This window comes from Coenobita brevimanus, chromosome 86 (genome assembly GCF_032717465.1).
Source record: "Coenobita brevimanus isolate Jiangsu-jjx chromosome 86, ASM3271746v2, whole genome shotgun sequence".
In the NCBI taxonomy this organism is placed as follows: Eukaryota; Metazoa; Arthropoda; class Malacostraca; order Decapoda; family Coenobitidae; genus Coenobita; species Coenobita brevimanus.
Window position 1 is genome coordinate 34154584 of NC_137039.1, and position 27583 is coordinate 34182166.

General features: G+C 40.6%; 2 protein-coding genes across 2 annotated transcripts in view; both read left to right on the forward strand.

The window, feature by feature from the left end:
• Positions 1-2744: 2744 nt before the first annotated feature.
• LOC145410662 (uncharacterized) lies at positions 2745-16658 on the forward strand. The gene is made up of 9 exons (XM_080280776.1): positions 2745-3335; positions 4413-4520; positions 7519-7641; positions 8198-8323; positions 10697-10801; positions 12010-12156; positions 15123-15275; positions 16103-16210; positions 16618-16658. The coding sequence occupies exons 1-9, from the start codon at positions 2843-2845 to the stop codon at positions 16656-16658; spliced, it is 1404 nt and encodes a 467-aa protein (XP_080136902.1). The 5' UTR covers positions 2745-2842.
• Positions 16659-23222: 6564 nt separating this feature from the next.
• LOC145410683 (G-protein coupled receptor GRL101-like) overlaps positions 23223-27583 on the forward strand; it is a 52196-nt gene continuing 47835 nt past the window's right edge. The window contains exons 1-2 of the mRNA XM_080280796.1: positions 23223-23349; positions 26274-26396. Coding sequence (XP_080136922.1) covers positions 23340-23349; positions 26274-26396 — 133 coding nt within the window. The 5' untranslated portion in view covers positions 23223-23339. The remainder of the gene's footprint in view (positions 23350-26273; positions 26397-27583) is intronic.

Consider the following 27583-nt stretch of genomic DNA (forward strand, 5'->3'; position numbering starts at 1 on the left):
CCCTGTTAGTGCAATCCTTTTTATGTATATTTCCCCTCGTCTTTATTTTCATTTTGTATTTTATTGACATTTTCATTGTTCATTCTCTCTCTCTCTCTCTCTCTTTGTCTCAGCTTCCTGTTTTCGTTTTCCTTTGTCTTCGTTTTTGTCACTTATTTTCCGTTCTCAGTCTTTTTGCCCTCTGTGGATTAATTTATTTTTCGCGACAATTTTGTTCAACTGAGGGAAATTATAATCGAGAGCTGAATTTTGGACTGCTTGAAAGTTCCATTGGCTGAGTAAGATGGTTTGGATATAGTGTTATACTCGGTGATTTAAACTGTTTATTACGCCTTAACATTCTTTTGTATGCTATTTATATCCTTTTTATATCGGTTCAGCTTTCATTAATAACGTCCAGGATGATAGTGAGATGAAGTATTGGGAATAAATCGCTAAGGGAGGGGTACGGTGAAATCTCCCATGCCAACATCAGTCAAAAAAATATACAGAGCCGGATTAAGAGTTGTAGGACCCTGGGACACACTCACACAGCATCTTGTGGAGGCTCCGAAGATGGAAGGCAAAAGGTTGGGAGGCCTAAGGTATGCGGAAACTCCCTGCATTTTATATCCCCCCTTCTCCATAGACACGCACCGCATTTTGAAGCTATACCAAGCCTATACACTACACTACACTGCTGCTCTTTCTATTTTGCGGGCATAAAATTTCTGAGATCAGCCCTCCCAGTCTATTGTGGGCCACTATTATGTGGTTATAACGCCAGTAGCCCTCCTCCCCCTTTCCCTCTCTCCCTCCCTTCATTTCGGCGCTAACGCGGAGCAAACCGAAGTGCATCCATGGCGGCGGAAAAGTTAACATTCTTATTTGTATTATTTTGCCCTCCATTTTTTTCTCAATGCATTTTCACTTTGGTTTTAATGTTTTTTTTTTTTAAATAATCTCAAGCCCGTTCAACCCCAGGCCGTTTTTCTTTTCTTACCGTTAACGGACGATTTTATTGAGCATAAATGAGGCATCTTGCAGTGAAGGAGGTAATGGAGACGAATAAACCCCCCGAAATGGAAAAGTTTATGCTCAGTGTGAAAAAAAGACTGCCTGGAGATAGCAAGAATAAGGTATAAAAGATATCCTTGGGTTGAAGGGGTTTGAGAGAGAGAGAGAGAGAGAGAGAGAGAGAGAGAGAGAGAGTGTGTAGGGAGGGGGAGGATTCTCTAGTAGGGTGTGAAGGTTGTAAGATAAAAGTATAAGGGTTGAGAGAGGAAGTGAGGGAGATAAAATATACATGGTATATATTGGGAGGGGAAATTATATAAAAAGTGATAGATAAAAAAAAAAGGTTTCAAATGTGGATATGGAACGGAAGTGGAGAGAGAGAGACAGAGACAGAGAGACAGACAGACAGAGAAAAGGGGGGATGAGGGGGGAGGCTGGGATACAAAGAATAGAACGGTATGAGAATGATGGCGTTTGTAATGGAGCGCATTTTCCTATTTACTGTTATTATTATTATGCGAAGAGAGTGGGTTTTTCAGTTATTATTGTTTGTAGTAGTAGTAGTTGTTGTTGTTATAGTTGTTATTCATAGCATTCGCGGGCAAGTGGAAAATGTAAGAAAAAATATAAATTGGGTTAAAGCCATTGGAGTCAGCCCTGGAATTAGAGCAAGGTTCCATAAAGACAAATATCAATGAAAACGGTGAATCTTTTAGAAGTGACTCTGCCACTCGTTCCTGCATAAAGATATAAGTAGAGAATAATGATGTTGCAGGGATCCCATCGAAGTCATATTTTGTGGAATGCAGTCACGTACATAGATAGATAGATAGCCGGGTAGATATAGATTGATAGATGATATCGTGTTATGGCTATTTTTGACGTAATGAATACTGTAGGGTGGCCAAAAAATTAACTACACTTTCTCAAGCTGATGGGGTTGAACAGAAATGACGAACAGTGCAATTGGTGGTGGTAATGTTGTTAGTGGTGGTGGTAATGTTGGTGAATGTTGTTAGTGGTGGTGGTAATGTTGGTGAATGTTGTTAGTGGTGGTGGTAATGTTGGTGAATGTTGTTGTTCACCACTGTCCTCATCCCCACCCCCTTCCTCATTCCCAACCTATTCCCACCCCACTCCTTCTTCACCCCACCCCATCTTCACCCCCACCCCATCTTCACCCCCACCCCATTCTGTACCTCCCTCCCCGTATCCCCATTCACTATTCCCAAACAAGGGTTAACAGGAGCATTTTATTATCATGTTACTGAGCAATTGGTGGTGATCAGTGATAGTTAGAGAAGGGGGGCAGTGAGGGAGGGTAATGGGAGCCTGATGGAGATGATACAGAGAGAGGGGGGGGATGAGATACTGAAAGGACACACACACACACACACACACACACACACACACACACACACACACACACACACACACACACACACACACAGCGTCTCATCTCTTTCTGGGGTCTTCAGTGTACAGTACACTACATTCGGTGCACATTCAGATTTGTATGATTGGATGTATACATTTCTACTTATACTGTATATATATACCGTGCACATACAAGCAGCCATGCACATATTGGCCCATACATGCATACATACATACACATAGACCTAATATTTATACCACAGCTGTCATTCACTTTGTTTCCTTATGTGTGTAATTGATGACGTTATTCATTCTTACTGATAATGTAGTATTTATTTTTCTTTTCTCCTCAGGTTTTCTCCTCTTCTTCTCACTTTCCTCTCATTCCCATTCCTCCCTCACCAACCACCCACTGGGAGGAGAGGTGGAGAAAGGAAGACAGACAGACTTTCTCCTCCCTGGCAAAAAGATGTGGAGGGAAGATGAAGTGGGCGGAGGCTGGAGGGAAGAGGAGGTGGATGGAGAGTGGAGGGCAGAGGAGGTGGATGGAGAGTGGAAGGGAGAGGAGGTGGATGGAGAGTGGAGGGGAGAGGTGAATGGAGATTGGAGGGAAGAAGTGAATGGAGAGTGGAGGGAAGAGGAATCAGATACAGAGTGGAGAGACGACACGAAGGTTGGGAGATGGAAGAAAGAGGAATTAGATGCAGGGTGGAGAGAAGACAGAAAAGTGGAGAGGATGAGGAGAGAGGGAAGGAGCGCCGCAGACGGGAAGAACGTGGTGGAAGATGATCATGATGAGGGAGATGAACGACAAGTGAAAGAGAGAGAGAAGAAAAAGAAGAAAGATAAATCACGGGAGAAGCCGAATAGATTAGCTGACATACTCCCCAAAGAAAAGTCAGACACAATTGAGAGAGAGAACGATGCAAACATTACCTGTACAGAAATGGAAAAAGATCAAGGTGAGAGAGAGAGAGAGAGTTATAACTAGAGGTAAGGTATGGCTTGGGTGTCAGAGAGGTGATGGTGCGATGAGAAGGTGTGTGTAGTGGTGGTGTAGTGTGTGTATGTGTGTGAAGGTGGTGGTGTGGGGGAGTAGGTGTGGTGTGGTGTGAGGTAGGTGGCACTGTGGTGTGGGTGTGAAGGTGGTGGTGTGTGGGGTGGGGCAGGTGAGATAATGGTGATGTGATGTGAGGTAGGTGAGGTGGTGGTTTTGTGGTGTGAGGGAGGTGGCGTGGTGTGAGTGGAATGAAGTGGTGTGGAATGACTATGGGAGAGGAATGGTGTGGGCCTGGTGCAGGTGGTGTGTGCTGTGGATGTCATGAGTTATTAGGTGAAGATGTAGGGGAGGTGGTGTGGTTTGGAAGAGATAGTGTGGTGCATGACATGGTGTGGTGTGGTGTAGGGAGGTGGTAAGGTGTGGTGTGGTGTGTAGGGGGGTGATGAGGTGTGGTGTGTAGGGAGGTGGTGAGGTGTTTGGGGGAGGCAATGTAGTGTTGAATAATGTGGTGTTGTGTGGATAAGGTAGTGCCATGTGCTGTGGTGTGGGAGAGGTAGTGAGGTATGGTGGGGGAGATGTGGTATGGTGTGGTGTGGAGGAGGTGGTGAGGTCTGTTGGGGGGGGAATGATGATGAGGTGTGGTGTGTGGGAGTGGTAGTGTGATGTGGGGGAGGTAGCATGGTGTGGGATAGGAGATGTGAATATGAGAGAGGTGGTATGGTATGTGAGAGGTGGTGTGATGTGGTGCAGGAGAGGTGGCAGTGTGTGGGAGTGTCAGTGTGATCTGAGTAGGTTGTGTGGCGTGAGCGAGGTGTTGTGCTGTAGGGGAGGGGTTATGGTATGGGGAAGATGGTGGTGTGTTGGAGAGGTGGTATGGGGGAGTTGGGATTGGAAATGATGTCAGGATGCAGTGTGCTTTGAATATGGATTTCTGTAGTTTATTTTGGACATAAATGTTAAATGTTAATCCTTTAACATATTCTCCCATCTCTCAACCCCCCCCACCCCCCCACCCCGCCGCCGCCGCCGCCACCGCCAGACTGCCCCACCGACAGATTCAGATGCAAAAATGGGTCCAGCATACAGATCGAGCTACGCTGCAACACTGTCAATGACTGCTTGGAGGGAGAAGATGAGGAGGACTGTGGTGAGTGGCTGGAAGGAATGTAGGAACAGATAGGGAGTGAGACAGACAGAGAGGAAGATAGACAGGCAGGGAGGGAGAAAATTAAGCAGGGAGGAAGATAGGCATACAGGAAGAAAGGTAAGCAGGGAGGAAGATAGGCATACAGGAAGAAAGGTAGGCAGGAAAGGAGGATGGTAGGCAGGCAGGGAGGAAGGTAGGCAAGCAGGGATAAAGGTAGGGAGACAAGTAGGCAGGAGGAGAGGTAGGTAGATAGAAAGAAAGGTTGACAGGTAGGGAAGAAAGTAGACAGAGAGGAAGGTTAGGCAGGACTAGAGGAAATAGGCAAGTAGGTGGTAGGTACACAGGCGAGGAGGAAGGTAGACAGGCAACTATTTCCTCGGGTATTACCCTAAGTTTATTCATAAGTATCCTACCATATACCATACCTGTTTCAATAAGAAGACAAATACCTGTATGAACACTCCTCTTTCCCCTTTTCATTTTTAAAGGGAAACGGTTATATCTGACTTCCAGTCCCCTGGGATGCTGCGTTCCACTTAGGCCAGTCTATACATCTTCCATTCCAGTTCAGTCGCTAAGTCCATTTCAACATTTCACAACACACCCCATCAATCCATGGGCCTCTCCTCATTTTGGCTTTATTCATTGTTTATGATAATTCCATTCTGTTGATCTCTTCCTCCCTACCTGTTTCTCTTCCAACAGTTTCCCAATTGCTTATACTTCAGCTTACATTTTCCGTATTCATCAACTCTTTGAAGTGTTCTCTCACATTGCTTACTTTTTCTCCCTTTTCGTCCAACATTTTGCCAATTTTATCTTTCATGATTCTGCTTTCCATATCACTGTCTTGCCTTCTTGATTTCCTTCCAAAACAGTTTCCTACATTCCCTTCATTGTACACTCAGATTTGAATTTCTTCCACATCCACTCTTTCTTCCTTTTGCTTATTAGTCTTTGCACCTCTCTCCTCTCCTCTGCATATACATCACTTTTCCTTCTCTCCACATCATTTATTCCTCTGCTTCCCATCCAGATTATATGTTTGCGTTTTCTGCCACTCCGCTGAATAAAATCATCAAATATTAAAGAGAATAGAATGCCCGAGTAGTCCCAACCATGTGAAAGTATATATATATATATATATATTTTGCATATATATCTCCTCTTTCTCTCCACATCATTCATTCCTCTACTTCCCATCCAAATTATATGCTTGTGTTTTCTACCACACTGCTGAATGAAATCATCAAATATTAAAGGGAATAGAATGCGCACGTAATCCCAACTATGTGAAAGTTTTGTGTATATACTGTATATATATAGATAGATAGATAGGTATACTGTACCACAATAATGTATTGCTCATTTCAGAAAATGTGTATCTGGTTTTTAAAAAAATTCTCTTGTAACTTAGAGATGGCACGGTGAAACAGAACACAGCCTTTTATATGTGGCTTGTTCCTCAACTGCAAAGGTGGCACAGCCTCTTTCCTACTCCACCTACCCACCTCAGCTGCTAGAGAGTGCATGGAAAACTAAAAGCATGTGAAGAATGCCCTTTACTGCTCAAAATTGCTGTATGTTTAACTGTATAAAAACCTTTATCTTAGGCTACCCAGGATAAATTTCATTAATTTACTAGTTTACTGGATGTTGTAGGTCATGGTGACCATCTTACAGTTACCTGTTATAGTGCTGCCTACTTCTTCATAAGGTGACTTTGCACTGAGACAATTGCATGGTTCCTGTAACCCAGAAAACCATTTATAACTGTGGGTGGAAACCAAATAGGAGGGTGGTGTGGAACATGCCGTGGTGCCCGTTATCAGTGGGTGGAGATGCATATGTGGTATTCATCCACGAACCAAACCTCTGTACTCTTCCTTGCACCTCTCTGTGGCAAAGCGATTTCCACTGGAAGGGAACATGAGTTCACTACACAGGATGGTTCTGCAGGAGCAGTTGGATGCATACAGTTGATGGTTCTGCTTGGACAGACATACCGGGGTTGCTCTATTACTAGTTTACGGGAAATATATTCATAGTAACCATCATCATCATCATCATCATCAGCTGTTGAGTGTCCACTGAAGGACTGGCCTAGCCCTGCCGAAGCAGGGACAATACGGCCAATGTATCTCTACCCAGTGGCTTAGTCTGTCTGGTAGAGACTGTATGTAGGGTGAAAAGTGCATGTGAGTGTAATTGTAATGTTGGAGTGGCTTTGGATGTGTGTGTAGTCTGTGAACCAAGTGTAATCGGTCCGCCTTATGCCGACTGGGTGCAGGCATACTAGTATGTGACACCGGTTCAACCACAGCACCCCTTATGTCTGTCAAAGCAGTAAGTGGCTCGGTGAAAGTCTCGCGAAGTTTTTACAACTCTGGCATGAGGCATCCACCAGCATGCGAGACTCACACTTTACTACTGTACCACAGAGGCTCTATTTTCATAGTAATACTGACCATAAATTGGGAGGTAGGCAGCCAGGCAAGCATTTTCTAGGTTAGCAGGAAATATGTAAAATGACACATTACCCTTCCTTTGCCTGTTGTTGCTGCCAATAGCTTAATATTGGCTTAGTGCAATGAAAAACTAATGATTATCGAGGTCAGACAAATATTTATATGCTTCATAGTGATGTCCAGATAATCATCTACTGTACTTTCATCATCAAAAAAATATATATGTTAGTGCACATTCTCTGTTCCTTTGCAGACCTGCCAGAGCTTATAGATGTTCCACAAATGCATTGATGAGTGTATTATTTTGTACTGTCGCCTTATCATAAATGCTTTAATAGCTTTGTTTGTATTCATTCATATCCCTTCTAGAAATGGTAGTACATAGAAATATACCAAAAATACAATGATGGGATTGTTTGCATTCTTTTGTACTCCTTTATGTTCTCTTCCTTTCAGAAATGTACTGAGAAATATTCCAGGTATACACTGATTGTTTTGTTTGCACTTCTTTTGTATCTTTTTCATTTCAGAAATCCACACATGCCAACCGGAAAATATCATGAGCAAGTGCGATGATGGGAAGTGTGTGCTCACGAAATATGTCTGTGACAGAGAGAATGACTGCGATGACAATTCTGATGAGAAAAATTGCAGTAAGTGTCGAGAAATATTGCAGCACGAGTAGAAGTTTTACAGAGTTGGTAATTTTTGCAGAGATTGAAAAACTTTGCAGTTTCAAAAATTTGCAGTGTTGGAAAATTTTGTAGGTACTTTTCCTTTCATTTATTGCTGAAAAATTTGCAGATTTAAAATAATGCACTCTGCCCAAAATGCTGTGAATATTTGCCGGTAATTTTTCTGTATTTTTTCAGACTGTGTTATAGCTTGGAACCAGTATATGCTTTTATATCCATTTTCCTCTCTCTAAAATTAATCTTTACACCTTTACTTCTTCCCCTCCCCCCTTCTCTCTCTCTCTCTCTCTCTCTCTCTCTTTCTCTCTCATTGTTTCATGTCTGCTCCTTTGTTTTTCCTCAGAGTTTCTTTTATCATTCTTTATCCTTTAAGCATTTCTATCTCCTCCCTCCTCCTCCTCCTTCTCCTCCTCCTCCTCATTATTATTACTATTATTATTATTATTATTATTATTATTATTATTATTATTATTATTATAATTATTACCTACTCCATCCTTATACCTCCACCCAGTCTATCGGAACTGTTGGTTCAGAATGGAATTTACATGTGACAATGGGGAGTGTGTGAGACCCATCAACATCTGCGATGGTGAAAATGATTGTGGGGATGGTAGCGATGAGAGGGACTGCAGTGAAGGTGAGTCTAGATACATTTTAAATGATTAAGATGATTATATAGATACAGATTGTCTTATTCATCATCATTATCATCATCATCACCATCCTCCTCCTCCTCATCATCATCATCATCGTCATCATCTACATCATCATCATCATCATCATCATCCCATAACATTCCACTGCAGGACATCAGGCCTCTCCCTGACATTTCCACTTATCCCTGTTTTTTGCCATTCCAGAACCTTAAGATCTTTAACGAATTTTCAACGTTCATCGCTTGCTCTTTGTATTTTTTTTTTTTTTTTTTTTTTGGGGGGGGGACCCTGTGTCTCCTGATATATTTATTTTTTATTTCAACACACCACCTAATTGCTGGTCCTGCTCTTGGTCTTTTTGAATCAGTTATTACCCAGTCTGTTGCTTTCCATGCCCATCTGTTGTTATGTCATCTACAAAGTGTGGTCATTATTAGAACAGGGAAAGAAATAGAGAGAGAGAGAGAATTTGATCTGCATTATTATATGCCCCATACCTATCGTTTGGATGTAAGCTTAGCACTTACAGTGGCACATAATAGGTCCAGTACCCGGACCATAATACTGTATACACGTACAGTAAACTCTCAATTATCTGTTATAATTCAGCCAAGCCCTACGCCAAATAACATGAAACAACGGATATTGCATATCCAGCTCAGCAGCAGTGTACTGGATATTGTGATTTTGTCCGTCTCAACCCTTCATCCTAAAAATTTTGCTGTGAGTAAAAGATGAAAACAAAGCATATAAAAACAATACATTAATGATGCAGTACAGTAATACAGTACAGTACTGTACACTGTGAACTGTTGTATGTACTCACCAAGTGTTGGCATTGATGGTGAGGCACATGGGGAGAAACGACACTGGGGGATTCAGCATTTGTAAACAGTACAGTACACAATACAGTATGGGTAGTTTAACAATCACAATCGTGCACCAGAGCATGAGGCCATTAACTTTGTAATACGATACTTTACAGTACCTCAAACTTAGGATGCCACAGAATTAGTCAGAGCACCAGGGTTTTGCAACCGCATGGTTGGAAGAGAGGAGAGCACAGAGACATCTTGATTCTACGACAACCACCAGCGAGAATGGGAGCACTGCGGTATTCTCAGCGGCTGGTGAACTGCTCCTGTGAGAGATTCTGATTGGCTGGTACGTAGTGGGCGTTTTCATTGGCTCCCAAGTTTCAGGATTTCCACTGCACCAGTTGCCTACATTTAATAAGCCAGTTGAGTTGCCACAACACCAAGTATTGCATTGGATCGCCGGTTATGTCCCTTTACAGTGCCAGATGTTGCATAATTTAGCTGGATATTGCATTAATAAAGTCAAGATAGCTGCAGTGGATATTGGATTGGGCCAGTTATTGCAACAATGGATAATTGAGAGTTTACTTGTGTATATATATATATATATATACAGTATATATATGTAAGAGCCTCTGTGGTACAGTGGTAGAGTGTGCGCTTCGTACACGGGTGAACCAGGGTTCGCGCCTCGCCAGGGTAATAAACTTTCGGAGTGTTCACCCGGCCACGTACTGCATTGGCGGACACAGGGGGTGTTGTGGTTGAACGAGTGTCGCCTACTATAAAGTATGCTTGCACCCAGTCAGCTTGCGTGGGCTGATTACACTTGGTTCACGGACTACACACACATCCAAAGCCACTCCAGCACTACAGTTACACTTACAAGCACTTCTCACCCTGCATACAATCTCTCCCAGACAACCTAAGCCACTTGGTAGAGATACATTGGCTGTATCGTCCCGACTTCAGTCGGGATAGGCTGGTCCTGCAGTGGATACTCAAAGGGCTGATGATGATGATGATGATATATATATATATATATATATATATATATATATATATATATATATATATATATATATTTATACTGTGTATATATATATATATATATATATATATATATATATACAATACTGTTTATATACACAGTACATATGCAGTATGTTGATTGTTGCCAGACAGTATTATTGTGTTTTCAAAGGACATTATAGCTGGGCTGTAAGGGTTAGAAATAATCTCAGTAACTCCCCCAATCTGGTATAGGGACAAAAAAAAAAAAAAAAAAAAAAAGTATAAATGTAACATCAGTGCTTGTCCTGTACTATATGATGTTTTTTTTTTTTCTTTTTTTTCTCATGTTCTACTGGGGGTAATTGTGATAATGACGATAACTAAAGACTTGTAACAAAATATTATTTCTTTCCTTGTACTATTCTTTTTTTTTCTCTCCCTCTCCTTTCCATGTACTGCTTTCTCCTGATGTATATTATATCCTGATGTTTACTGACTTGGTGTGTGGATGTGGCAGCACAGCTGATTTCAAGTACTGCAAATCAGGCAAGAAAATTCATCGCCATTATTGGTGTGATGGCCTTCGCCACTGTTGGCCTACCGATGATGATATCGACGAAGCTGACTGTAAGTTTGTTGGTGTGATGTCATCAGCCATCTGCTGTTTAAACAACCATATTGATAAGACAGGTTTTTATGTGCTGGTTTGTAAGAGAATCAAGTTAGTCAGATATTGGTTTGATTAAATGCCAGGATGTTGAATTGTTGAGGTGTTGATGTGGTGCAGCCTCTATGGGTCAGTATACATATGTAATTTTATGTATGGCAGGGGTGGGGAACCTTTCTCCTATTAAGAGGCATTAGAATATTTTTAACATAATTCACGGGCAATACAAAATTATCAACTTAAAATCAACTGTAGCCCTGTACATAATTATATATATATATATATATATATATATATATATATATAGCTATATATATATATATATATATATATATATATATATATATATATATATATATATATACTGTATATATATATATATATATATATATATATATATATATATATATATATATACTGTATATATATATATATATATATATATATATATATATATATATATATATTCGTTTATGAGTTAATGAAATTACATTTATGAATTGCCTTGCGGGCCTGATCAAATGGTCTTGCGGGCCTTGTGCGGCCCAGAGGCCGGACGTTCCCCGCCCCGATGTACTGTATATCATTTACATTCGTTCATTCATCATCCAATCCTACGTTGCCCCATGAGGAGTGTAGGAGCCCGGGGCTAGTCAAGTTGATCCCGACATTTAAGATGAGAGTGACCAGCCTCACACATCCCTGAGTGGCATTACATGAGCAGTAAACCCCAACCCCCCCTTGGATATAAACCTACACAGACTTAATCCAATTGGAGCGCCGTAATTACCCACTAAACCACCAGGCGCCAAAATTTGGTTATTTGGTTACCACCTGGTGTAGTAAATGGTTTCCTGGTGTACAGGAAACCATTTGGCTTGTCTCTCTAGTAGAGTTACTCACAGGCAGAAGGAAGAGGAAAGAATGAAGGAAAGAAAGACTGAAGAGGGAGTATAAAGGTAATAATTGACATAGTTTGCATGAAAAACATTCAAGAGAATTAGATAAACTAGTGGAGAAGAGTTGCTGTGGAGCCTTTTAAGCCCACAAGAATATACAACATTAGGCTGGTTTTCAAATTTTCATATTTAATGCACTTCTTGCCCATCAGCCATATATGTAAGTAATTTTGTGGACTGTGTTAATATATGTATATTGATCTCCTCAGGTCCCAACCATTGTGAAAATGGATCTTTCACATGCAAATCAGGGCGATGTGTGAGTAAGGGCCTGAAGTGCGATGGACACTGCGACTGCCCAGACTGTGAGGATGAGCTTGCCTTAGACTGTAACAAAACCTACAGATCCTATTCAGGTGCCTTACAGATACTCTGCAGGGGAATGTATCGTATCCTATTGCGGGAACATAAAATAATATACAAATCAGACTCCGACTTGGTACGGGGATATGGTTCTGAATAGCTACTTACTTGCAATACAGTAAATTATGGCTCATAAATCATTGCTTGAAATCAAGTAAGCAGCCATATAAGGTTGCTTGCTAACAGTTTTAGGATATACAGTAACAGGGCAGTTCCATATAATCTTAAAATGTATGGGGACTGAAGGCTAGGTTGCCATTGCCCAAAACATTTATGGTTAGGTGATTATCCATTACACCTAGGCATCCTTCCCTCCACGGTGTTCCTGTTAACATTAATTTACTTTTACATACGAGTTTTTTAATACCTTTTTCTAGTTACTGATGCCAGTTTTTGCTTTATAATTCGGAGGAAAAATTAAGATGAATAAGTTATCAAGTTATTATTCCCTGTGTGTCAACAAGTGGGTTGGTGGAGGGTTAGTTCCCCTCCCCATAAAGCAAATAAGAGACAATTGGCCACTCTTTACGTTTTTATGGCATATCACTGGTGATAGATACAGTAGATAGATAGAAGTTATCATTGAAGTGAAATTTGTAAGTTATGTGCATGTAAAGTGCCAACATTGCTAGGAGCAAATGTTACTCCCATAGCATGAAATGTTTCGAGATTGGGTTTGCATTGTCAGTAAACAATGGTTAATGCTGGTACAGTATTGTATATGGGTTTTAATGAACAAACTTGGTAGCACACCAAACTTTAGTTTGTTGACATTGCCATTTCAAATTTCGTCCATGTTTGAGCATGGGGCCTGAGGCTAGGCTGCCCTTGGAAGCATCTGTTCATCATCATCATCATCCGGATCTCCTTTCCCACCCAAGGGCAGGATGAGGAGTAGCAGTGTCCAGACAGCCCGACTTTGCCCAATCCAATGGGCCAAACTTCCATTCACGCATCATTCAAGCCCCTGGAATCTGTTAAATAGTAAAAAAAAAAAGAAATAAAGTGAGATTTGTGAACTCAAACTGCGACACTTCTCCCTCTGTTGTGCTAATGGTTACCTGCAGTATGATGAACTAAGAGTGCATATACTGTACACAGTTTCGGTGGCTGGTGTGCACCTTCTGTCTATCTGTCTGTCTATAGCCAGACACCATAATCCCATAAGGGGTGGTCGTTTATCTTCTGAGTTATTGCTTTTATGGGGAGAGGCACTAGCCCTTTGTGAACCCACTTGTTGATTTTAGGGAACATGTGGGTTGGCTATATGGTTACCACCCACCATTGTAAGTGATTTCCTGACTTACAGGAAACCATTAGGCCTGTCACACAATGTAAAGCCACCTGGAAGGAAAGAAGAGTGACGTGAAAGATGGGAGAAATAGGGAAAGAGGAGGGCAGACACAGAAAAAGAATGATGAAGATGAAGGAAGAAGTAGGCAGCAGTACTTTAAGTCAGTGGATGATGCACCTTGCAGTCAAATGTTACAGTATGTTTATCTGGCATTTCTTTCAAAGTAACAGTAACATCAGTAACCTATCATTAATATTTTCTGCAGGCTGTGTAGCTTCAGCTTTCCAGCTATGTCTTTTGTCAGTTACCAGAATTAATACTGTGATGGTAACATTTGCTCAGTGGCTAGAATGAGCCAAGTATAGCTCAATACTCTTAGAGGTTGACTGATTCTCATAAAATTTTAAGTGTGCTGCAGTGACTGCTATTAAAAAAGTTATATATATATATATATATATCATCCATCCATCCATCATCCAATCCTACGTTGCCCCATGAGGAGCGTAGGAGCCCGGGGCTAGGCAGTTTGCCCTGACATTTAAGATGAGAGTGACCAGCCTCACTCATCCCTGAGTGGCATTACGTGAGCAGTAAACCCCAACCACCCCTCGGATATAAACCTTCACCGGCTCAATCCGATTGGAGCGCAATAATTACCCACTAAACCACCAGGCGCCAAAATTTGGTTATATGGTTGCCACCCAGCGTAGTAAATGGTTTCCTGGTGTACAGGAAACCATTTGGCTTGTTATTCAGTGTAGAGTCACCTACAGGCAGAAGGAAGAGGAAAGAATGAAGGAAGGAAAGACAGAAGAGGGAGTGTAAAGTCACCCGTAGGTAGAAGGACGAGGAAAGAATGAAGGAAAGTAGACAGATGGGGATGGAAGGGAAGAAGGATGGAGAAGAAGAAAGGGAAGACACCCGAGAGCAGCATTACATCGAGTGAGTGGATGGTGAGTGCCCCCACCTACCACTAATATACATATATATATACTGTATATATATATATATATATATATATATATATATATATATATATATATATATCATCATCATCATCATCATCATCATCATTATCATCATCTGGACCTCTTTTCCCACCCAAGGGCAGAGTGAGGCATAGCAATATCCAGACTGTACAAACTTACCCAATCCAATAGGCCACGCTTCCGTTCACTCATCATTCAAGCCCCTGGAATCCTGGCTCTACTGGATACGCCAAAAACATTCAGGATGAGGAGTATATATATATATATATATATATATATATATATATATATATATATATATATATATATACATACTATATATTTATTTATTTATTTATTTATATATATATAATAGCAGATAAAAGATAAAAAGTTTTTTTTTTTTTTTTAAATATTTCATGCTCTAAATTTTTTTTTGGCAAACCTGTGCAAACCTCTGCATCTTTATTGCATATGAACATATGAATACCTTCAACTGGAGAAACAGATAATACATGTAAAGTGTGTATAAATATCCTAAGAGAGTAAATTTTCTACTACTGTACAGTATGTGATAGAATTTGGGCTCCGCAATCTTGGAGAAAGATATATGGAACTGGCTGTGACTGTTTACTGTTACTCATTCTGTGAGCATTTTCTCCACTGTTACTCATTCCATGACCATTTTCTCCACCAGGTGTTGCAAAGTGTATACAGAATACCTCTGCTGCATGTTCAGTGCCACACAAATACCTAGAGAGTTTTAGCTGCATCAGGAAGGAGCATATCTGCGATGGTATTGAGCATTGCCGCTCAGCAGCGGGGGAATCTGAAGAATCTGGTTGCAATGGTATTGTTGAGGTTTGGTGTGATGGTAGTATGTGGTGTGATTTTGTTGTGTGGTGTGACTGGATAGAAGTGTAATGCTTCAGTGCCTGGTGATGTAGTGGTTAAGTTATATGGTGAAATTTGTGTGGCATGTTATTGGTATGCAGAGGTATGATGAGTTCTTGTGGTAAGCAGTGCTGTCCTGTGGTATGGTGATGTTGAGGGTATGATGTGATGATGTCTTGGGGTAAGTGGTGGTGTTATGAGGTATGGTGATGGTATCTTGGGGTAAGTGGTGGTGGTGGTATGTGGTATGGTGTTTCAGAGATGTATAGTGTGATGATACAGTATGTAGCAATGTTATATGATGTGAAACAGAGGTACTGTATGTGGTGTGATGGTCATTTGTCTTATGGATGTAGAAATGTGATATGAACCTCCTTTTTCATATAATTTACTTAAATAACGTCAGTTCTTCATGTGGGTGTATCTTCTTTTCAGAACTGCTGTTACACACTCTCCATTGTCTCTATAATTGTCAGTTTGGTAATTAACCATGCAAGCCCTAATACTGTAGTTATTTTTGTGAATGGAATAATTTCATGAACTTGTTTGTTAGCACCTGTCATTTGTATTATCATCATTAGTCATAGGCAAGCAGAAGTATTGTACAAGACACTTTCTCAGGTTGGGATATGCTTGTAATCTTTTACAGTTTGTTCAATACTTTGCAGAACCAACTTTTCCTGACCTGATTCAGCTTGTAGCACTACTCCATATATATCTTGTAGCCCATTTTGCATCTTTAATATGATTACACTAATGCATAACTCCTCTGATTATCAACAGAAAAGGAGTGCAGTGGATTCCTTTGTGCCGATGGTCATTGTATTTCTAAAGATCGCATATGTGATGGGGTCATGAATTGTTTGCATGGTGACGATGAAGTGAATTGTGGTGAGTACAAAGGTTTATATGAGCATTTGTGAAATATGCTTGTGATTTAAGAAATGTTTAGGGTCTGATGAAACTCTAACTAAATTTTAAGAGATATGCAGTAGTTAACAGTACCGTATAAGCTTTATTTGGGATGTTGAAATAATTGATGACTAGGCCATCTTCTGTGCCACAAACTAAGATGCCATAGTTTTGAAGATCATAGATTTCAGTTGAAGTGTAGTACAGTACTGTGTTTATGACATTTGCCACTGAGAACATGGTAGTTGGTGGCCACCATCCACTCACTAAATGTGGTGCTGCCAACTTCTGTCACCTTTATCATTCCATCTCTCTGTCTGCATTCCTCCCTTCCTGTTTCCTTCTTTCCTCCTGTAACTTTTTATTACTCTTCTTTCCACTTTCAGGTTGCTCAACACTGTGTGACAAGTCTAATAGTTTCTTGTAACCCAAGGAACCATTTACAGTGCAGAATGGTAACCATGTAACCAGATAATAGGACGGCATTTTGCCAGCTGTGGTGCCCGTGTAACTGGTCAGAGTGCTGCAAATGCAGCATTAATCCAGGAACAAAACCTTTACAATTTGTCCTGCATTACAAGGCACTGGCAGCCACAAGGGAACCTAAGTTCAGTACAGAGGACTGCCTTACATGGGACAACTCTGCTGCTTGCCTACAGTTAATGGGTCTGTTTGATCAGACAGACTGAGATTGATCAGCAGTAACAACAACCACTTTGAGTTGGTGGTAGGTGGGGATGCCTGTCTAGGTGGTAGGTTGGGATGCCCATCATCCAATCACTTGATGTGCTGCCTACTTCTTCGATAATAGCCTATCTTATTCTTTATCTATGTCTGTCCTCCTCGCTTCCTGTTTTTCACATCCTTCCTGTCACTATTTATTACTCCTCTTTCTGCTTCAGGTGGCACTACACTGGGTGACAAACCAAATGGTTTCCTGTAACTTAGGAAACCATGTACAATGCTGGATGGTAACCATATAGTCAAAAAATGGGGTAGCGTGGAACCTGCTCTGGTGCCCCTGTTAACTGGGTCAAGAGACACAGATGTGGTGTCCACCCTGGAAACAAAACTCCACACTAATCCCCTCACCTTGCTGTGGCAAGGCACTGTTAGCCACATGAGATCATTGGTTCACTGCACGAGACGGCCCCACAGGGGTGGTTGCTTGCCTGCTGATGGGTTTGCTTAATCAGACAGACTAGAGTAGCACAACAACAACAGCAACAACTTTGAGTTGAAGTTGTCATTGAAATTGCCAGTGTCACTTCTAATAATGATATTGTATATTTAATCATCATCATCATCCAGACCTCCTTTCCCACCCTTGGGCAGGGTGAGGAGTAGCAACATCCAGACAGCCAAAGTTTGCCCAGTTCAATGGGCCATGCTTCCATTCACTCACCATTCAAGCCCTTGAAATTCTGGCCCCATTAGATAGGCCAGAAAATTTCATCACATTCTGTAGCTTCACAAATACCTACAGCATCTGCTAGAGCCAACACGAACATTGTCATGTTGAAATGGGGTGCCAAATCCCTGGTTAGGCACTTTGCACAAAATTCACCCAGCCAGCCCAGTCTCTTGTCAGTTCCTTAGCCTCACCAACTTCCATACCTCTCTTCCTCACACACTCATCCACCAAATCCCTCCACCTTCTCCTTAGTCTACCTTGCCTCCTCCCTCCTTCAAATTTGCTCAGATATACTTTTTTCACCACTCTGTTGTCATCCATTCTCTCCACATGACCAAACCAACTCGGTACACTCTCTTCGATTCTGGTGTCCACAAACTTCACTCCGCATCTTTCACGAATCATATTATTCCATATCCTATCCACTCTCTCTACCCTACACACATTCCTTAGCAGTCGTATGTCCACTGCTCTTACTCTTGACTTTTCATTTTCATGCCACACTGTAGTCTCACATTCATATGTTAAAGCTGGCACTAACACTCCTTCATGTAAGCCTCGCATAGCTGCAACACTCAAGCCTCTGTTCCATGTCAGGGTCTTCATAGTACCAGGCACATTCCTTCCCGGTGTCTCTCTACTCTCCACTTCTTTTGCACATTTTCCTCTCTTTTTCTGTCACTGTACTGAGGTATTTGAAATCTCTCACCAAATCCAGTCTCTCTCCATTCACACTGGGAGTCACCTTCTCTCTCAAGAACCATCACTTTACTGTGTTCAGCATTTACCTTCAAGGCACGACACTCACACACATCAGCAAAACTCTGCACTAGCCTACCAAGTTCCTGTCCTGTACTTGCAAGCAGAACTGCATCATCAGCATACAACAAATTTGAGATATTCCATCAATCGCCAATTATTACCAACGCCATCCCTCTCTCCATTGCTCGTGTTTTTACTTCACTCATCACCCTATCCATATATATATATATTGAACAACCATTGGGATATCACACAACTTTGTTGCACACCCACACCAATCGTGAACCATTCACTTAGATACCCACTAACCCTTACACATGCTTCACTACCATCATAAAAACTCTTGACGGCACCTAGCAGCTTATCATCTACACCATACATGTGCAGAACTTTCCACAATCCTTCTCTGTCCACTTTGTCATATGCTTTTTCCAGATCCATGAATGCCATAAACACCTTATGGTCCTTCTCACAAGCCTTCTCTACTATCTGTCTCACTGCAAATATTTGATCCACTCTTCCTCTGCCACTCCTAAAGCCACTCTGTTTATTGATCACTAGGACTTCTGATATCTCTCCTACTTTTCCATATACCTTCCCTACCACATTCAGTAAACTTATGCCATGAAAATTCTTGCACTCATTTCGTTCACCTTTATTTTTGCACAGGGGTACAATTAGAGCCCTTTTCCATTCTGCAGGTACAGTTTCACTTATCCATACCTTCTTACATATCTCAACAAGCACTTCATTCCACTCTCTCCACTACGCTTAAGCATCTCTGCATACATCTCATCAACCCCAGCTGCTTTCTCATTTTTCAGCCACTTCACAGCACTCTTCACCTGTGCGAGTGTCACGTCTCCTGATACTGCATTCCTTCTCTGCATCCCCCCCCCAAAACCAATCATGTTTACAGCTGTTCTGCTTTCTCTACACCCATTCATCAGGCTTTCAAAATATGCCTTCCATCTGTTCCTTACTTCATCCCCATGGGTTAATAATCTTCCACCTACATCCTTCACACCATCATATTTCTTTCCACTTTCATTTGTTCATTTCCACACCTCTTTCCAGAATTAATATGTTGCAGTAAGAGATATAGTGCATTAGTCCTATTCCATTCCTGCAGTTTTTATACACCTATTGTTCTAGTAAATTAAGGTGTTCCAGCCAGATGTGGCTCATAAGAGTCTATTTCATGGGGATGGTTGGGGTTTGTTGCTTAGGTAATGCTGGTCAGAGGTAAGCAACTGTTCTCTCACCTTAAATATCAGGGCTGAGTAGCCTATCCTGGGCCTTTGAGGGACTGGGTGATGGATGGAAATACAGTAGTCGTGGCAGTACACATTTCAGTATACAGGTAGTTGAAATGTTTTATAACATTTTCAGATGTGAGTGAGGAACTAGAAGGGAGAAAACAAAAAACAAACCAAAAAAAAAAAAATCCTGGTTTACCTCTTTAAGGTGTATGGGCCTGAGACAGTGCAAGTTTTCCTGCTTCAGTAGCAATATACAATTTAAAGAAAAACTCCAGCTACCTCTTGAGGACTGAAACTGATGGCTGGAAGCCTCCAGATATCTCATTTTATTGTTGTAGGATTTTGGGAGCTTCATTGTCCACCATGTAATAGAACCAGTGACATAAGAGAGTGAAAAAGAAGAAAAAAAAAGACTTCCTTCTCCTGATCAAATAGTCTTTATCCAGATCTTCTCATCTTATAGTAGCATGGAAGTTGGTTTCATAGGTATCTTTATAAATCAGTAGCTGAACAGATCATATGTTGACAGATTGTAATTTATTAGTGTGCCTTGTATTTTTGTGTCTTAAAAGGTGTAAACTACAATTTCCAGTCATTTACAATTTGCAATACCTTCACCCACCATTTATTTAGATTTATATGTCTGCCTTGTAGCATCCCTTTACCTTTCATTGATGTGGACTTATCAAGGCTAAATAGAGTACCATAAGATTTCATTTTTACAGAATGGCTGGAGACGTTACTCATTTCAGTAAACTGGAATTGTTTGGTAAAATTATGACCGTATTTTCTGTTTGCAATGATATTATATTTGAATTATTTATCAAGCCATCCATCATCAATCCTATGTTCCCCCTATGAGGAGCATAGGAGCCTGGGGCTATGCAAATTGGTCCTGACATTTATGATGAGAGTGACCAGCCTCACTCATCCCTGAGTGACATTACATGAGCAATATACCCCAACCACCCGTTGGATATAAACCTTCACTGACTCAGTTTGATTGGAGTGCCGTAATTACCCGCTAAATCACCAGGTGCCATAAATTGGTTATATGGTTACCACCCAGCATAGTAAATGGTTTCCTGGTGTACAGGAAACCATTTGACTTGTCAGTCAGGGTAGAGTCACCCATAGGCAGAAGGAAGAGGAAAAAATGAAGGAGAGAAAGACAGAAGAGGGAGTGTAAAGTCACCCATAGGCAGAAGGACAAGGAAAGAATGAAGGAGAGAAAGACAGAAGAGGAAGCGTAAAGTCACCCATAGGCAGAAGGACAAGGAAAGAATGAAGTACAGAAAGACAGAAGAGGAAGGAAGGAAAGAAAGGAGGAGAGGAAAGGACAGACACCCGAGAGCAGTGCTACATTGGGTGAGTGGATGGTGAGTGCCCCCACCTACACTGCTTTATTTCAGTGAATCAGGGATTTTTAGCATTCACCGCAGTTTAACATATCATCTGGCACTTAAGTAGAGGTAAAGGTAATATGGGGACTTATGCGGCACTAAACCTCAGTGCTCGTGTCCTTAACATAGACTTTGGGTCTGCGTTGAGTTACTCACTCATTATCCTGGGATATAATGCCACTGCATCATCCAGGTTACCACAGTTATTACTCCTAGATGTTTCACAAGGTACTTATTTTACCAACTCAGAAAGGTGGATGGATGCTAGAGTCAATGCGGCACCATCTGCCAGCATCAGAATTTGAATCATGGCACTAAAAAGCCAGCAGCTATATTTAACTAAGAACACGGATCACTCGGCAGCTGCAGTAGTTTCATTATCCTCTTTAATTTATATATGGTGCCTACTTCTTCCTTCACCTTTATCACTCTTTTCTGTTTCTGCCCTCCTCTCTTCCTGCTTCACACATCTTTTCTGCCACTTTTTACTACTCTTCTTTCCTCATCAGGTGGCTTTACGTTGAGTGACATGCCTAATGGTTTCCTGTAAGCCAAGAACCCATTTACATCACTGTTTGGTAACCATACAGTATAACTAACCCACACATGTTCCCTATCTGACATCAGTTGGGTTGGCAGTGGGATAGTGCCCCTCCCTGTAAAACAGCTAACTCAATGACAAGTGGTCACCCCTTATAGGATTATGGCATCTGGCTATAAATAGATAGATAGACTTCATTTAGCCATTGAATTGTAGGAAAATCATTAATGGACTTCCAAATAGTACCATGAAAGATACACACCTTGATGATAATTTCATTTCTACTGTAAATGGCTGGTCATCTACAGCCCCTAGTCTTTTCTTGGTCAGATGTTTCCCTTTCAGGACCATCCTGACTCAACCACCCTTCCAAGAAGTTGCATAATTAAGTGTCTTATCCATTTGTAGCTATCATGAACTGATATGGACTGTTTTCTATAATTTTTCATTTTAATATAACTCTTACATAATAATTATCTAAAAGTAAGGCAGTATTCTGATGTAATACTATTTAGTGAGTTTGTATTCAGTTTCCCTTGCATCCAGATGATGTAAACATATTTTCTTGCTGGTTGTTAGGGAATTTTTTTTTTTTCAGTGAGTGAGGCACTGATGGTGGATGGTGGAGATAATAAATTCTTTGTTTTTAAATCCATAATTAACAAAATATTTCAGTATTTAAGCAAAATGTTTGTACAGCTATTCACCACACATTTATTTATTTATTTTTTTTTGTGAGGGTATGGTCAGTAACAGGCATTTGCTTTGGTGGATTTTGAGGTTACAGTGCAATTCTCCAAATCCAAAACAGTTTTGTTCAAGAAGCTTTTGGAAAATTGAATTGTTTTGGAACTGCCTCATTACCAACAGTTGTATGTCTAGATGCCTACCTAACTGGCATTTCCTTTATCATTCACTGTGTCCAGGCTCAAATTTATTATCCCACAGTCATGGTCTTGATTGTTCAGGTGTGAAATTGTAGCAGTAACTGATTTTTTTTTTTTTTTTTTTTTTTTTTTTTACCCGACAGAATTGTAAAGCAAAAAATTTTGAAATCAATCTTATGGTTTAAGTGAGTCCAGCTTGAGTTAGCTTCAGTTACTGCAGTCAGCTATAGCACTTTTTCAATACAGCAGTGACCCTGGAAATTAAATCGGGAATTTTTTTGTAGTAAGTACGTTATTTAACAGTTTTTCAGTAAACTGGTTCTCACGCTTCTTTTTTTAAAAACTGGTATTTTTAGAAATATGGAATTCAGCTTTTGGAGATTGCACTGTAGTAGTTGCTAGTTCAGATCACAACATTTTATTATTCCAGTGTCAGTAAAACTCCATTTTCAGCAAAACCCCTGCCATGCTGCAGACCTCATATGAGGCACAGTGACTGCACGGGTCGTGCTGCAAGTCTCATGAGTGTGGGGTACGCTTTACATTGGTTATAAAGTGAAGACTCAGGAGAGGTAAACCACCTTATAAAGAATCAGCCCAGCAGGGGATAAAAATGGAATTTCACATGGCCAACACCATTGTATTCAACTCAGAGAAGTCCTAGCAGTCAAAGGAGTACGAGTAATTATCATCATTGTTACTCACCCGTTGCCTTTCTCTTCCTTTTAGTCCAGGAGGAGTGTAAAGAGGGGCAGTGGCGGTGTGAGAGTGGCGTGCAATGTATCAACTTGACCAAGAAATGTGATTCGAAATATGACTGTTTGGATAGATCAGATGAGATGGATTGTGGTAAGTCAGTTCTCACACTTTGACATATAGTTATTCAGTGATTAGTTGTATTATTGCATTTTTATTTATTATTTTATTTTTTTATAATTGCTTGTGATTTGAACCATTTTGTGGGGGAGAGGAGGGAAAAGGGAGATGAGAGTAACTGAAACATAAATTGGTGCATTATAATGATAATAATCACCCTTATATCTAGTTTGCAATACTGTAGTTGTTGCAAGATTAATTTCATGTACAGTATAATATTTTGTGTCGTCATGATAGCCTCTGATATGAAACAGGGGGTTCTGTTGGTGGCAGCTGCAAGAGGATTCCATGAAGAAATTTGCTCGTGCTATCCACATTAACATATTGGTGTGAGACTCTGATAGGGTGAGAAAATGAAAAGTTAGGAGTCAGAACAGCATATATAGATGGGGCTATTTAGCATGTGTGTGTAATATGGAGAATGGATGAGATAGGAAATAATGTGATTTATGAAAGATGTAGAATATGGAAGTTTTTTTTATGCAAGGAAAGGGGCAACCTTAGGATTGGATGATGGATGGATGGATGAAGGAGGAACCAATGGCTAGGAGCCTGCACATTGTTCCCTCCAAGAAAAAACAAAAACAAAATCACAGAGAGCCTAATTCAAGATAAAAGAGTGTGTGGACATTAGAAGAGTATGTGCCTAGATGGTCTGATCTGTGGAGAGAATAGTATAAATAGTGAAGTGTGTGTACTATATGTGAATGAGAGTGAAGGTGAGAGAATGCATGTTAGGCCAAGAAGAAAGTGGATAGATACAGGACGTGAATGTATGAGAAAGCAGGAGGTGAAGGTTGAAGAGGCTAGGGAAATGATAATGAATTGAGCTGGTTGGATTAATTTTGTGCTGAGCAATGGATGACACTTTTTTTTTTTTTTTAGGTAGTCCTCAGAGTGACTGTGTAGTAGGTAATATGAAGTGCGTATTTATGGATGGTAATGCCTATGAGGTGGAGTCAGGATGTTGGGGGCTTGAATGGTAAGACAATGAAGGAATGTGTGACCTATTTCATTTTTCATGCTGTTGATTAGTTCTTTCTCTAGAATTCGTATCATATCTTTATAAAAGGCTCCAACATGCTTGCATGTGTCAGCCTTGGTCACCTAATGGTGGCTGTCCATGCTGCATGATCCCTAGCAGCCTCCCTGTTCAGTCCTTCGTCTCAGAGTTCTATGTTTTTTATTCCTTCTTGCTTTCAGGACTTTACCTCACGCACCTTTGGGTGGAAAAATAAAAGGCAGGATAGTAATGATGATTATAATGTGTGTGTGTGTGTGTGTCTGCTCAGGATTTGGGGAACTTCAATGGTGAGTTAATGAATGTGGGGTCCCATTTCATTATGCATACTGTTGAATAGTTCCTTTTTCCTCTCCCTCCTTTTTTTTCTTGTTTTCTGAACTCTGTTGCACTCCATCTTTTACCAAACAAAACAAAACAAAAAAATCAGAATGAGATGTGTCTTGCTAGATAGTAAGTACCTGCAGACCTGAGAGGTGGTTACCATACATGTGAGAGTGAGGTACAGGGGCATCTTATCCAGTAGGAAAAGAGGATAAAAAGTACAAAAGGGGCCCTCAGATATACTGTACATTGTGGCAACTTTGGGAGAATGAATATTATACATATGGGCATTGGAGAGGGTTTTCATTTGATTAATTTTAAATATTGCTGGCTGTTGCAGCCAGTTCAATCCTACTGTGTATGCCTATAAGGTGGAGTCAGGATTGCAAGGGCTTGTATGATGAGTGAATGAGTGTGTGGCCCATTCATTTGGACAGACTTTGGTTAGAGGATCCTATATTTTTTTTTTCTTTCTCTAGCTCTCTGGACCCTACCTCATCCCATCCAGGGGTGAGAAAATAGGTATGGATGATTATGATGATGATGATGATGATGACGTAGATGATGATACATAGCCACGTTACTAAACTATGCATAATGTGTTCTGAATCAGATATGCTATGGAATCTTGACTTTATAGATATACTCTACATATTTGCTAGGCAGAAAATGTGAAAGTTATCTGTTTAAATGGAGGTAAAATATACCCTATTATTTATTCAGCAAAACTATAATTTTTTCAGAAAGATTTTTTGTACCATCAAGCAAACCTAAATACAGTAAGAGGCAGCAGTTATTTGTTTTCTACTTTTTTCTTTATGCTGTACCTTTTGATTAACATAGATTTTTTTTTTTTTTTTTTTTTTTCTCACTGATTGCCCTCGCTCTTCCACTCATTGCTTTCCTTTTTCCTCTGATTGCCCTCAATGTTCCACTGATTTTACATCTCCTTTTTCCTCTGATTGCTTTCCACTGATTGCCCTTCCTTTTCCACTGATTGACTTCTCCCTTTTCCACTGATTGCCCTCCCTTTTTCACCTAATGCCTTCTCCCTCTTCCACCGATTGCTTTCTCCCTTTTCCACTGATTGCCCTCCCTTTTCTACTGATTGCTTTACTTTTTCTGCTGAGTGCCTCCTTCCCTTTTCCACTGAGTAGACCCCCTTTTTTGTCACTGATTGCCCTTTTCTTCACTGAGTACCCTTTTCTTCACTGATTACCCCTCCTGTTTCCACAGATCACCCTTTCTTTTCCACTGGTTGCTCATCCTTTTCCGTTGATTGTCCTTTCTTTTCCACTGATTCTTTTATCCACTGCTTGTTCTCAGTTTTCCACTGATTACCCTTCCTTTTTTCTCTGCCTTCCTTTTTCCTCTGATAGCCGGCCTTTCTTTTAGGCCCCTGTTTTACTCCAATTGCTGTCACTCTTTTTTTTTTTTTTTTTCCCTGACTGCTCCTCCTATTTCCTCTGATTTCCCCTCATAATTTCTCTCATTTCTCTCTCTTTTTCCTCTGATTTCTCTCATTTGATTGTCATACTCTCTTGCCTTTCAGAGAAACACAAATGCAGTGCTGACCAGGTGAAATGTGAGAGTGGACAGTGCATAAAGAGAGAATATTGGTGCAACCATGTTAAAGACTGCATAGATGGATCAGACGAGGATGAGATAAACTGCAGTGAGTACAATGGGAGGAAGGATAAAATAAGTACAATATCCTACTGTAATTACAGGTTAAATATGCCCTTTCCTGATATTCCTTCTTCTTCTTCTTCTTTTTTTTTTTTTTTCCAATTAGCTGCTTCATTCAGATGTGTTTTTTATTCTTACTACCTGTTTCACCTCTTCATTCCACCATGCTGTTCCTTGCACCCCATTTTGTTTTCTCTTCACCCCACACACCACCTCACATGCTGCACAGATTGCTTCTGTGAATGTCTTGCACACACCTTGTACGTCTCCCATCTGCTTCAATCCTTTACAGGATTAAGGCGTCTAGCAGTAGATAGATATATATATATATATATATATATATATATATATATATATATATATATATATATTTGTCTATCTCTCTATAGTGTATATATATATATATATATATATATTTGTCTATCTATCTGTATATATATATATATATATATATATCATCCATCATCCATCATTTAATCCTACGTTGCCCCATGAGGAGTGTAGGAGCCTGGGGCTAGGAAAGTTGGTCCTGACATTTAAGATGAGAGTGACCAACCTCACTCATCCTTGAGTGGCATTACGTGAGCAATAAACCCCAACCATCCCTTGGATATAAACCTTCACCTGCTCAATCCGATTGGAGCACCTTTATTACCCACGAAACCTCCAGGAGCCAAAATTTGGTTAGATGGTTACCACCCAGCATAGTAAATGGTTTCCTGGTGTACGGGAAACCATTTGGCTTGTCACTCAGTGTAGAGTCACCCACAGGCAGAAGGAAGAGGAAAGAACAAAGGAAAGAAAGACACAAGAGGGAGTGTAAAGTCACCCGCAGGCAGAAGAAACAGAAAAGAATGAAGTAAAGAAAGACAGAAGAGGATGGATGGAAAGAAGGATGGAGGAGAGGCAAGGGCAGACACCTGAGAGCAGCACTACATCAAGTGAGTTGATGGTGAGTGCCCCCACCTACCACATAATATATATATATATATATATATGTTTATACGCCATACCCCGGTTTAACAGTCTAATCGGTTAGGTAAAACCCCATCGTTAGGCGGGGTATCATATATCGTGTTACTTTTAACGTGTATTTCAATGTGGACCGTTTACCAGCCATGGGTTTCCCCCCAAACCAAGCCCAAAACCTAAAACAGGTTTAAAGGCAATCTA